At 45.5% G+C, this 13,356-nt stretch overlaps 1 protein-coding gene across 1 annotated transcript; it reads right to left on the bottom strand.

Annotated features, from left to right (window-relative positions):
• Nucleotides 1-1,245: 1,245 nt before the first annotated feature.
• Nucleotides 1,246-9,051, bottom strand: CCL20 (C-C motif chemokine ligand 20). The gene is made up of 4 exons (XM_007664890.2): nucleotides 8,890-9,051; nucleotides 6,022-6,133; nucleotides 4,050-4,127; nucleotides 1,246-1,601 (listed from the first exon to the last, which is right to left on the bottom strand). Exons 1-4 carry the CDS (start codon nucleotides 8,969-8,971, stop codon nucleotides 1,562-1,564), a joined length of 312 nt encoding a protein of 103 aa, XP_007663080.1. The 5' UTR covers nucleotides 8,972-9,051; the 3' UTR covers nucleotides 1,246-1,561.
• Nucleotides 9,052-13,356: the final 4,305 nt, after the last annotated feature.

The raw sequence follows: 13,356 nt of genomic DNA, 5'->3' as shown, positions 1-13,356 counted from the left end.
AACTGTATCAACCTCCCTGCTGACCTCCCCACCTCCTGTCTCTCCCCACTTCAGTCCATCCTTCACTCCACTGCCTGGATCATTTTTCTACAGAAATGTTCAGGCCATATTTCCCCATTCCTTCAGAACCTTCAGTGGTTGCCCATCCACCTCCGCATCAAACTCCTTACTATCAGCTTAAAGCACTCATTCACCTTGCCCTCTCCTACCTCACCTCTCTACTCTCCTGGCACAACTCAGCCCACACACTTCGATCCTCTAATGCCAACCTACTCATCATACCTCGATCTTGTCTAACTGGCTACCGAACTCTCGCCCACACCTAGCCTCTGGCCTGGAACGCCCTCGCTCCTCGTATCCAACAGACAATTACTCTCCCTGCCCTCAAGTCTTATTGAAGTCACATCTCCTCCAAGAGGTCTTCCCTCACTAAGCCCTCATTTCCTCTTTTCTCACTCCCATCTGTGTCACCCTGACTTTCTTCCTTTATTTAGCCCATCCACCCCCATCCACCACCATCCAGCTGCACAGAACTTTTCTACATATCCATAATTTATTTATTTATATTGATGTCTGGCCCGTCATTGGGCAGGGATTGTCTCTATCTGTTGCCGAATTGTATATTCCAAGCTCTTAGTACAGTGCTCTGCACATAGTAAGTGCTCAATAAATACTATTGAATGAATGAACGTCTGTCTAGCCCTGTAGACTATAAGCTCATGTGGGCAGGGAATGTGTCTATTATATTGTTGTGCTCTACTCTCCCAAGAGCTTAGTACAGTTCCCTACACACTGTAAATGCTCAATAAGTATGACTGATTTGGTTGATACGATTTGATCCAGTAGATTTTCTCCATCATGAGAGCCATTTTAGCATCCAAGATTAGATGCATATCTTGCCCTTGAGCCCCAGAGCTGCTCATGAAATAGCTGATGGGTAAATCCCTGGATGAATCCCATCCAGTTTGGATTCAAAGCCTAATTTTTTTCTCCAGCCATGTGACCCATCGGGGAATCTAACTTTGGCATACAAACGTGAATGAAACTGGGGTGTTGTAGGGGTCTTAGAAGGGGTTTTAGTAGTTCCATGTAGTGGATGTTCTAATGGAGCCACTAGATGAATCACTTTTTACTTCTTATGCTGTTTTTTAATTTTCAAATTCTCCAAGTTTTCTTCTTGTTAACGGTGATTTAGGAGACAACTTGAGATCACTTAAAAAATGTTATCAAAGTAGAGCAACTGACTTACGGGAAAAAGGGTTTATTTCTTTCGCCCAAAAGGCAAGACCACCAAATGATAATACAGATCATTAAAAGAGCTATTTCTAAACAGTCTTTAAAAAGATATAATTTGAATATATCAACCATGTATATATAAATAACTCAATATAAAATAAAAATTCACATTATAATGCTTAAAAAGCAAACCGATGATGCAATATGAATCAACTTCAGTACTTGGACCTGCCAAAGATGGTAATTTTAGTAGATGATTGACATTCGCCAGTGTGCAAATGGGAACTCCAACCTCGTTTCTCTCCCTTCTGGATTCAGTTTTATTTCAGGAAAAACTTGATTTTGACATCCTCTTGAGTCTCTTGCTGTAAAAGAAAATCAGAGACAAAAAAACGTCAGAAGCAAACCCCGTACTCAACGTGAGATCAAGGAACAAATGGACTTGATTCCGCCCCACCCTCATCTTCCAGCACGAAGGTCCTCCTTTCTCCCTTTCTTCCCCTCCATCTATTACTACTACTATTATCCCCCAACTTCCCCGATCTCCAGAGCTGTGTCTCGGGTGAGAGAATCAGGACGACTGCTCTAAGCCTTGTGCTTGAGGTATCTCTGCCCTTCCCGTGTGAGGAGAAATTGATCTAAACGTCTTGGGAATGAGGTAGGAGGTCTAAGGAGAAACTACTGCCCTGGTAAAACAGTCATCTCCTTAGCACACTTAATCCCCTTCCACTCAACTTGTATTGTCTTGTCTTATCCCGTCGAGTCATTTCCGACCCATAGCGATACCATGGACACATCTCTCCCAGAACACCCCGCTTTCTGTCTGCAATCGTTCTGGTAGTGGACCCACAGAATTTTCTTGGTAAAAATAGGGAAGTGGCTTACCACTGCCTCCTTCCACGCAACTTGTGGCTTAATGGAAAGAGCCCGGGCTTGGGAGTCAGAGGATGTGGGTTCTAATCCCACCTCTGTCACTTGTCTGCTGTGTGACCTTGGGCAAGACACTTCACTTCTCTGGGCCTCAGTTACTTCATCTGTCAACTGGGGATTAAGACTGTGAGCCCCACGTGGGACAACCTGATTACCTTATATCTACCCCAGTTCTTAGAACAGGGCTTGGCCCGTAGTAAGAGCTTAACAAATACCATAATAATTATTATTATTATTACTACTATTACTACTAATAATAATAATAATTCTTAAGTACTTTCTAGTGCCAAGCACTGTACTAAGTGCTGCCAAACTGTACATTCCAAGCGCTTAGTAGAGTGCTCTGCACATAGTAAGCGCTCAATAATTACTATTGAATGAATGAATGGGGTGTATACAAGATCATCAGATTGAACATAATCCTTATACCACAATCTAAGGGGGAGAGAAAGAGAAGATAAGGGTTAGAGTTAGAGTTAATCTCCTTTTTACAGGTAAGAAGTCACAGAGAAGTTAGGTGATTCGAGGAGCAGTGTTACCTAGTGGAAAGAGCACAGTCCTCTGACTCCCAGGCCCACGCTCTTTACACTAGGCCTCAAGCCTCAACAAACAATGTGTCCAGAGGCCTACGCCGATAGGATCAGGCTAACTCCTCGGAGAGTGACCCTGATCCTCCCCAACTTTGGGGAGGGGAGAGCCAGTTCTTGTAATAATAATAATGATGGTATTTGTTAAGGGCTTATTATGTGCCAGGCACTGTACTAAGCACTGGGGTGGGTACAAGCAAATCGGGTTGAACACAGTCCCTGTCCCACATGGGGCTCACAGTCTTAATCCCCATTTTACAGATGAGGGAAGTGAGGTCCAGAGAAGTAAAGTGACTTACCCAAGGTCACACAGCAGACAAGCAGGGGAACCGGGATTAGAACCCATGACTTTCTGACTCCCAGGCCCAGGCTGTATCCACTGTGCTATACTACTTCCCTGGTGTACATTTTCACTGGCAAAATCTTTGAGTTTCTAGCCCTCCTTCCTCTCTCCCTTCCTTTGTGCAACTTTTGGGTGCCATCCCCTGTGTCGGCTTCAGGGTCCAATGGACCTGACTGGGAAGAGGATAAAAGCCGGTCTTAGGGAGGAGCCAGAGACGATTGATGAGGAAGCGTTCTTTCTAAAAAAAAAATCCCATCTCCTCCAGGAAGGCTTCCTTGATTAATCACTCATCTCCTTCCCCTATTGCCACCTCAGCACTTCCACCTCACTCAAGTATCTGGATACCCCACCATCCTCTCATGCCAGTAACACTTCTGAACATTTCTTTTAACTCTTTTGCTTCCCCCTACTTGTAATTTATTTTGGGTCTATCTTCCCGCCATGAGGATGTAAGTTCCTTGAGAGCAGAGTGCATATCTACCTATTCTATTGTACTCTCCTGAGTGCTCAGCACAGTGCTCTACACAAAGTAAGTGCTCAGTAAATATGGGGGATTAATTGACTGCTTCATCAGCCTCTGCATGGGGCTGGCCACTTAGCCTTGCCTGGGAAGGACTGGTCCTTGCCTCAGGGAAGAGGAAGAGAATTTAGGAGGTCTTTTCCCTAATGGCTAACCAATCAAAGTTCCTAATTAATAATGTCCAAACCCATTAAAAATTCCATGAGGTCCATCCCAATGTTGGTGTGATTTTTAAAAATACACTATTTGTCTGGAGCCACTGGATCCACATGCTAACACATGAATAAAAATGAAATGAAGCGCTGTGATGGGAACTCCTAGCTGCCATAGCAAAAACTAACCAGCCTCGATCTCAACGCAGAAAGGGAAGAGACTCAGGATAGAAAGCTCAAAGTTAAATCCCGTTTGGGAGAAGATGTTAACTTATCCATACCTCAGATCATGGAGAACATGTTTCACCCACTGCTCTTGTGGATTTGCACACACTAAGGCTCCTCTCTTGGTGTGAAAACTGGAATTTAGAAAAGAGAAAGGTTAACTTCCCGCTTTTAGAACTCTTTATCCAGAGAAGACAGGTTCCAAGAATGATTCTTGCTCATTCTTCATTTCATTAGTGGAAATAATAATAATAATAATGATGGTATTTGTTAAGCGCTCACGATGTACCGTGGAAGGGATTTCCATGAGAACCCTGCCTGAATCACTGTGAGATCAGTTTATATTAGGCTTGGCTCCTTAAGGGGTTGGGAATGCCAGACCAGACTCTCTCACATGTCAAACAATCAGTCAATCTCTTTTATTGAGCACTTACTGTGTGCAGAACACTGTCCTAAGTGCTTGGGAGAGTTCAGTGTAACAGAGTTCATTCAAGGGTATTTATTAAGCGCTGTGTGCAGGACACGTACTAAGCGCTTAGAAAAGTGTAATACAACAACAAACAGTGATACGTTCATAATAATGTTGATATTGTTAAGCGCTTGTGGCATAGTGGGAAGAGTACAGTCTGGGAGTCAGAAAACCTGGGTTCTAATCCCAGCTTCACTATTCGCTCTGTGACCTTGGTGAAATTACTTAATTTCTATGGGCCTCAGTTCCCTCATCCACAAAATGGGGATTCAATGTTCTCCCTCCCACTTAGACTGGTCCTCATGGGACCAGTTGATTTTGTATCTACCCCAGGGCTCAGTAAAGTGTTTGGCACATACTGAGTGCTGAACAAATACCACTATCATTATTATTATTATTGTTACACATTCACTGCCCAGGAGGAGCCATGGCTTAGAATAGTAAAGCTGCCATGCACAAGGTCAGCTTTCTGGGTCAGTGACCCTTTCAGCAGCTTTTTCAGGGGAAAAGTTCTCCTTTTTCTCCCGGGACCGCCGAAGGGAGACCACCAAGGACAGCCCATCAGGACTTACCTCTCCAGGGGGAAATCCCCCAAGAAACAGGGACCATGTCTCATAATGATAATAATTCCCAGTGCTTAATACAGTGTGGTGCACACAGTAAATGCTTAATAAATACTATTTCAACCAGTACTACGACTGTGACAGGTGGAAGCTTGTTTCCCACCACTGGGCAGCCTCAGAGCAAAACCTCACAACCTGCCAGTTGGAGTGAAAGCTTCAGCCCTGAGTTCCTCATTGGTTTGAAATTGCCATCCTCTTTCCCAGTCCCCAGTGATTCCTGGGAGTGGCTCCGAGAGTCTTAAAGGGAGTATTGGTCTGCACATAGCAAGCACATGATGATGATGATGATGATGATGATGATGATGAGGTTCTTCTCCAGATTTCAAGGGGAACTAGTTCCATCTGGATCCTGGTTTTGAGGACACCCCACCCCCACCCTGCGCCTTGACCCTCTCCTCACATCTGGATGTTTATTAAGACCACATATCAACCTCGGAGAAGAACCTCCCTCCTCTGAAGACCTCAGGAAGCCCCTGCCAGAAATTGTCGAGGGGCTCAAAGCCATCGTAGACGATCCCCTCCAGGATTCTGCAGTTCAATGGGACTGGCCATAAGTCTAAATTGAAACTACTGTCATTCAAGACAACACAGTAGGACTTTGCTATGACATCTGTCCATCTTTTGGGAGACGCTCTTTTGGACAAAAAAAACAGACTTATGTGACATCGTCACTCCCTTTCTCTGTTTCTCCCATAGCGTTCTGAAGCTTGAGAAACTGGTGAAGAACTGCTTGCAGAATTTTCTTATGGGCTGCAGAAATGCTACTAAATTCATTTCCACAAGTTAATAAATGACCATTATTTCAAATGAGCTAAATTCAAAAGGATAACTTTGATGATGACACCTGAAATTAATTTTCCTTTTCTGAAAAAAAAATCCCCTTCCTCTGCAGCCATGTTCATCATTCAAATTAATAATTCCCAGCTGATAACTCACATGATGGCGTCAATGTCACAGACTTCATTGGAAAACTGCTCTGTGTAGCCCTTTATGATCCGAGATCCATAATGACGCTCTGTGTACCGGAGACAACAATCGAAGTCACTTGCTGTCAAGAAGGAAAGACAGAGAAATACTTGTTTATGAACGAATCATTTTTTCTTAATGGGATTAAAAAAGCTGCAGTGGATACGAGCTTATCAGGTTGGACCTAATAATAATGTTGGTATTTGTTAAGCGCTTACTATGTGCAGAGCACTGTTCTAAGCGCTGGGGTAATTACAGGGTAATCAGGTTGTCCCACGTGAGGCTCACAGTTAATCCCCATTTTACAGATGAGGGAACCGAGGCACAGAGAAGTTAAGTGACTTGCCCACAGTCACACAGCTGACAGGTGGCAGAGTCGGGATTCGAACCCATGACCTCTGACTCCCAAGCCCGGGCTCTTTCCACTGAGCCACGCTGCTTAGGTAGGGTTCACACTCTCAATCCCCATTTTACAGATGAACCACCTGAGGCCTAGAGAAGTAAAGGGACTTGCCTGGTTCACACAGCAGACAAGTGGCAGAGCTGGGATTTTCACCCAGGTCTTTCTGATTTGCAAACCCATGCTCTATCCAATAGGCTACAATGTTTCACGCTAGGGCTTACAGAATCAGGTGAAGATAGCAGCATATAATAATCCAGGTCCTCCCAGGACATAAATCTCCCTGGGAAGAAGTCAGCCCCTTCTGGAAGTCCACGAATTCTCCTGGTCTTGTGTCTGCCCTCATGCAACCATACCTTAGAACACGAAGGGCAGACATCTCTAACTGCCTCGCGTTTATCTAGATATCTTTTCAAATGATTTGCTGTCATTCCACAAACTTACTTTAAAACCTTATTTCAAGAGTAATTTAGTCCAATCTTGAATTTATATCAATAAGTAAGCCACGTTCTCGTTACTCATCTTTCAGCCTACGGAAGGGATTTTGTGCGGCTGACCTATAACGGGAATGTAACACACTTCCCTGTGCTGGGTTTATCAGGATGAAAAGAAAATGAGAGGCAGTTCTGAAGGGAAGGGGAGGTTTGGTGAAGATCCCTTTCAAATGGAAGGGACAAAATCAATTGATATTGTCAATATTTGCTATTGCAGTATTTGGGGTCAAGAAATTTGGCTTGGGAGATGGTTCTCAGAAGATACGCCGAGGCTCATAAAGAAACTATTATTATCATTATTATAGTATTTGTTCAGTGCTTACTATGCGCCAGGCACTGTACTAAGTGCTGAGCTAGACACAAACAAAGCAGATTGGACACAGAACCTGCCTGACTGGGGGTTCACAGTCTCAATGTCCCTTTTACAGACGAGCTAACTGAGACACAGAGAATTCAAGTGACTTGCCCAAGGTCACACAGCAGACAAGTGGCAGAGCCGGGATGAGAACCCATGAACTTCTGACTCCCGGGCTTATGCTCTATCCACAACGCCATGTCGTTTCTAACTACAGTTGCGATGGGTGAAACAGTTGTGCGCGGACTGAAGAGAGCCCTCAGAAACCTCTCTTTCACTTTGCTCCCAGGTTTCATTTTCCACTTGAATTGCATCAGTTCTAACCATGCCTACCCCAAGGGAGTTCACCCCTCGACTCCAGTATATTCCCAATAACTTCCATAGGGACCCCTCCCCGTTGAAATGTGATTGGATTTTCCTGGGTTCCCTTTTTGCTTGAGAAACAATTGTGTCTCCGTTGGTTGTCAGAATCCATCTCTTTGACTTGTATGAAGGAACTGCTGATCTGGTCAGCTCTCCTCTATGACAATCTCGCCGGAGCTCACGATTCTATCTTTGTTTCCCCTTGCCATTCCTGCTGGTCAAAGCCCAGCTGTGAGTCAGAGAATGCTCCGAGTTAGACCCCATAACCGGGAACTGGGTTGAGGGGGATCCTGGAAGGAGAGGGGCAGATGCTAGGAGATTAACTACAATCTTGCCACAAGTTCCGCATCCACTGGGACGTGTCCTCACCCCACCCGGACCAGGTGGCTTCCAATACGTCCTCAGGGGTTTCCTAGAAGGCCCGTCCCAGCCAGGGGTTCCTGGTGAGCACAAGCAGTCTGTTTGCGCAGTTCTAGAATTTGGGTGGAGCTCCTGGAACGGGGAGCTACGTCAGCTCAGATTCCCTAAAGCGTGCCCACAGCCAAGGGGGGGGTCCCCTAATGTCACCCCGACCCCCAAGTGGGGAGAGCAAAGTCCCCAAACTGGCCTCCGAGCTTAAAGCTCTGGAGCCAGCACATCCCTAGCCGTGCGGCCACCTTCTAAGGGGCTCACAGAGTAAGGCGGAGCACCCCTGCTTGCCAATCTGGTAATTCCTCGATTGGAGTTGGTTTTGTCGGGGTGGAGATGCCAGGGGGCTGGACTCCCCGCAGGGAATGTGTCTGTTGTATTGTTACCCCATGGTAAGCAGCACAGCCTAGTGGACAGAGCACGGGCATGAGAGTCAGAAGGACCTGAGTTCTAACATCATAGCTCTGCCACTCATCAGTCGGGTGACCTTGAACAAGTCACTTCATTTCTCTGAGCCTCAGTTCCCTCATCCGTCAAATGGGAATTAAGACTGTGAGCCCCGTAAGCGACAGGGACAGTGTCCAACCCGATTTGCTTGTACCCCCTCCAGTGCTTAGTACAGTGCCTGGCACACAGTAAGCACTTAACAAATACCGCAATTATTATTGGTAAGCGATGATGAGCCAGAACCAGGACTGAAGTGTCTTCTATCCCAGCCCAGTGCCCCGTACGTTGGATGGCCTTGCCCTGCTGAGAATTGCCCCAAATCAAGCGACTTTCAGACCATTTCCCAAGAGAAACAACGGAGGGATACTCACCTTCCGAGGCTCTGAACAGGTACAGTGACAGCACAAGCATCACTGAAGCTAGGACTAATTTCTTGTGGTTCAAGGCTAGCATCTTCAGCCCGCTGAGGAGATCTGCTGGTAGGAACGGCTCAAGAATGGTTCCTGAAGCCCAGTGGCTCCTGTGAGCCGGGACAAGTCCTATTTATAGTGAGCCCGCACTCGGAGGGAATGCACAGCATAGGCGTGCTCTCTCTCTGGGGATTTCCCTTCCACAGCAATCAACCCCATGATGTCATCATAAATAAAAGCTCTTGAGGTAAGGGCCTTCCATCTCCCAAAGGCATAGGAAATACAATGACATCATAATTTGAAAAGAATTCCATTCAGTCCTCTACGCAAGCCCTGTACTTTATTTATTTAAAATAATGTCTGTTTCCCTCTCTAGACTGTAAGCTCATTGTGGGAAGGCAGTGTGACTGTTTATTGTTATACCCTGCTCTTCCAAATGCTTAGTACAGCGCTTTGCACCCAGTAAGCACTCAATGAATGGATGTGTTTCGTTAGGAACGGAGGGGAGTAGCTAACTGGGAGCCTGATCTCAGAAAACGTTTGCTCTTTCGATCCATCGGCTGGGAAATCAGAGGGCCAGGGCAGGTTGTCTGAATTGCCCGAACTGAGACACAGAACAAGGGATGTGCTGATAATTCAACCCCACCCTGCATTTTTTAACATGACGAATATAAGCAATTGCAGAACCGAGTCTTCGCAGACAATGAGAGACTCGGGGGAACACGTAAAACTTGGCGAATTCTTCCAAGAGACCAAGCCAAGTTCGGGAGGCAGCATGGCTTGTTGGAAAGCACAGGGACTAGAAGTCATTTCTTAGACTGTGAACTCCTTGTGGAACAGGAACCGTGTCCAACGTAATTAACTTGTACCTATCCCAGAGCTTAGCACAGTGTTTGACACACAGTAAGAATTTAACGAATACTGAAAAATAGGGGCCGGAGGGGGACGACCTGGGTTCTAGTCCCAACTCCACTTCATTCATTCATTCAATCGTATTTATTGAGCCCTTACTGTGTGCAGAGCAGTGGGATTGTAACAATAAATAGACACATTCCCTGCCCACTGTGAGGCTACAGTCTAGAGGAGGGGAGACGCACATCAATACAAATAAATAAATTAAAGATATAAATAAATTGCAGATATAATAAATTACTGTTGTGTGATCTTGGGTAAATCACTTAATTTATCTGTGCCTCAGTTCCCTCATCTATAAAATGGAGATGAAATACCTATTCTCCCTCCCCTTTGGATTGTGAACCCCACATGGGATAGGGACTGCATCCGATCTGTTTGCATTTTCTGTACCCTAGTGCTTGGTACCTAACAAGGATATGAAAAATACTATTATTATTATTATTCCATTTTTCTGCAGCTGATTTAAGGATGATAAAGAGGACACCCTACACATTGATTGGTTCCAGCATTCTCTGAAGAAATAGTTCACCTTCCCCATCTCTTTCCTTTAAAAATATAATGATTTCTATATGAACATGGAATATGATATAACTTTGCTTTAGTGATAGCAGAATTTAAATAGGGCTGATGCAGGGAGTAAGATGCTCATTTTGTATAATCAATCTATGTTGCATGGATGTCAACCATCAGGTAGGGATGGGTTTGAGGGGGCATCCCTTTAATAAGTAATAATAATAATAATACTTGTTAAATGCTTACTATGTGCCAAGCACTGTTCTAAGCACTGGGGGAGGCGGGGGACAGGGGGGAGGGTGGAACAAGGTAATCGGGTAGTTCCAGGTTGGGAGGAGCTGCTTCTCCATTTCTTCCTCTACTGCAAGAGGGAGACTGAAGTCAGAAAGGCTGACCCTTACAGACTTTAATTGAACTTCCCTTTCAGGAGAAATATGATTATTTAATTGTAATAAAGTCATATGTGTTAAGTGCTTACTATGTTCCAGGTGCCGTACTAAGCGCTAGGCTGGATACAAGTAAATCGGGTTGGACACGTCCCTGTCCCACATGAGGCTCACGGTCTCAATCCCCCTTTTACAGATGAGGTAACTGAGGCTCAGAGGAAGTGAAGTGACTTGCCTAAGGTCACCCAGCAGACAAGTGCTGGAGCCGGGATTAGAACCCAGCTCCTTCAGACTCCCAGCCCCATGCTCGATCCACTGGACCATGCTGCTTCCTTACTGGAGCTTCCCTACTGGGTGGAATATACCTGGGCATTACTCGCACGTGCCAAAGCGCCTACCTTCCGCCCATGAACCCTTCTCACCCAGGAGGAATTCACTTGGGCGTTTCTCGTCCACAGTGAAGCACCAAGATCCCGCCCACGAGCTCTCAGCGAGACCCTCACCCATCCTGCGGTCCCTTACTTACTGCGCTGGTTCCAGAGACAGGACTGCCCTCCGACTGACTGGGCAGAGGTGACCCGCGTGCTGCTGTTTCAAGTCTTGACCCGCTGCCCAGAATATCGAAGGTGGCAGGGGTTTATTACCTGCACTCCCCAACCGTTCTGGCTCCCAGCCCCTGCTTGTCCAATCTTGGCTCCCAGTCAACCAATCCATCGTATTTATTGAGCGCTTATTGTGTGGAGAGCACTGTACTAAGCTCTTGGGAAAGTACAATACAGCAATAAAGAGAGACAATTCCTGCCAACAAGGAGCTCAAAGTCTAGAGGGGGGGAGACAGACATTAATAGACATCAGTACAAATAAGCTGACATCAATATAAACAAATAAAATTGCAGCTATATGCATAAGAGCTGTGCGGCAGGGAGAGGGGGGAAGAGCAAAGGGAACAAGTCAGGATGACGCGGAAGGGAGTGGAGATGAGGAAAAGTGGGGTTTAGTCTAGGAAGGCCTCTTGGAGGAGATGGGCCTTCAGTAAGGCTTTGAAGAGCGGGAGAGGAATTATCTGGTGGATTTGAGGAGAGAGGGCGACCCAGGCCAGAGGTAGGATGCGAGCCGGGGGTCAGCGGCAGAACAGGAGAGATGGAGGCACAGTGAGAAGGTTCGCACCAGAGGAGTGAAGTGTGCGGGCTGGGTTGCAGAAAGAGAGAAGTGAGGTGAGGTAGGAAGGGGCAAGGTGATGGACTGCTTTAAAGCCAATGATGAGGAGTTTTTGTTGGATACGAGGTGCATAGGCAAACCCCTGGAGATTTTGGGGAAGGGAGGAGAGTGACATGTCCTGAACATTTTTATAGAAAAATGAAGTGTGAGTGAAGTATGGACTGGAGTGGGGAGAGGCAGGAGGTGAGGAGGTCAGCAAGGAGGCCGATGCAGTAATTTAAGAGGGATAGGATGAGTGATTGTATTAACACGGTAGCAGTTTGGACAGAGAGGAAAGGGAGGATTTTAGCCATGTTTTGAAGGTGGAACTGACAGGATTTGGTGACGGATTAAATGTGAGGGTTTGAATGAGAGAGAGAAGTCAAGGATAATGCCAAGGTTCTGGGCTTGTGAGACAGGAAGGATGATAGTGCCATCAACAATGTTGGGAAAGTCAAGGGGAGGACAGGATTTGTGTTGGAAGATAAGGAGCTCTTTTTTGGACATGTTAAGTTTTAGGTAACAAGAGGACATCCAAGTAGAGATGTTTTGAAGGCAGGGGAAGATGTGAGACTGGAGAGAGGGACAGAGATCAAGGTAGGAGATGTAGATTTGGGTATCAATCCCATAGCGATGGTAGTTGAAGCCGTGGGAGCGGTATTTGTTAAGCACTTACTTGGAGAAGCAGCGTGGCTTAATAGAAAGAGCACGGGCTTGGGAGTCAGAGGTTGTGGGTTCAATCCCAGCTCCACCACTTATCAGCTGTGTAATTTTGGGCAAGTCACTTAACTTCTCTGGGCCTCAGTTCCCTCATCTGTAAAATGAAGATTAAGACTGTGAGCCCCACGTGGGACAAACTGACTACCTTCTATCTACCCCAGCACTTAGAACGGTGCTTGGCACATAGTAAGCACTTAAAAACCACCATTATTATTATTATTAGACTGTTAGCTCATTGTGGGCAGGGAAGGTTTCTGTTTATTGTTATACTGTACTCTCCCAAGTGCTTAGTACAGTGCTCTGTACGTAGTAATCGCTTATTAAATACAATTGACTGACCAACTTACTGTCCATATTACAACAATGTTCCTTATTATTTTTGATATTAACAGCACTGCTTGTGTCTACTGAACCCAGACCACTTTACTAGGCCCTTGGTAATCCATCATTCCATAGAATTTTCTAAGTGGCTACTGCATACAAAACATACTCTATTAAGAGTATAATTAAGAGTTGTGGTTTGGACCCTCAGAGAGTTTGCAAACTGATGGGAGAAACTTACCAACAGAAGCTATTCATAAATAGCTGAGGAAGAGGAAGAAACAATATCCAAATGACCATTTTCTGGACTGGGGAAAGGATAAATTAAGAGAAATGAATTTCTCCAAGTTCTTCATCTTAGATGCCAGTGAGTTTT

This window comes from Ornithorhynchus anatinus, chromosome 1 (genome assembly GCF_004115215.2).
Source record: "Ornithorhynchus anatinus isolate Pmale09 chromosome 1, mOrnAna1.pri.v4, whole genome shotgun sequence".
In the NCBI taxonomy this organism is placed as follows: Eukaryota; Metazoa; Chordata; class Mammalia; order Monotremata; family Ornithorhynchidae; genus Ornithorhynchus; species Ornithorhynchus anatinus.
Note: the sequence above shows the minus strand (reverse complement) of the source record. Positions and strands in the feature narration are given on the sequence as shown.

Bases quoted from the DNA above. Each gene is read 5' to 3' on its own strand.
- CCL20 (XM_007664890.2), bottom strand. From the start codon at position 8,971: ATGCTAGCCTTGAACCACAAGAAATTAGTCCTAGCTTCAGTGATGCTT. The intron at 6,134-8,889 runs GTGAGTATCCCT...CCTTCTTGACAG, and splicing joins CCTGTTCAGAGCCTCGGAAG to CAAGTGACTTCGATTGTTGT. The intron at 1,602-4,049 runs GTATGGATAAGT...TTTCTTTTACAG, and splicing joins CATGTTCTCCATGATCTGAG to CAAGAGACTCAAGAGGATGT.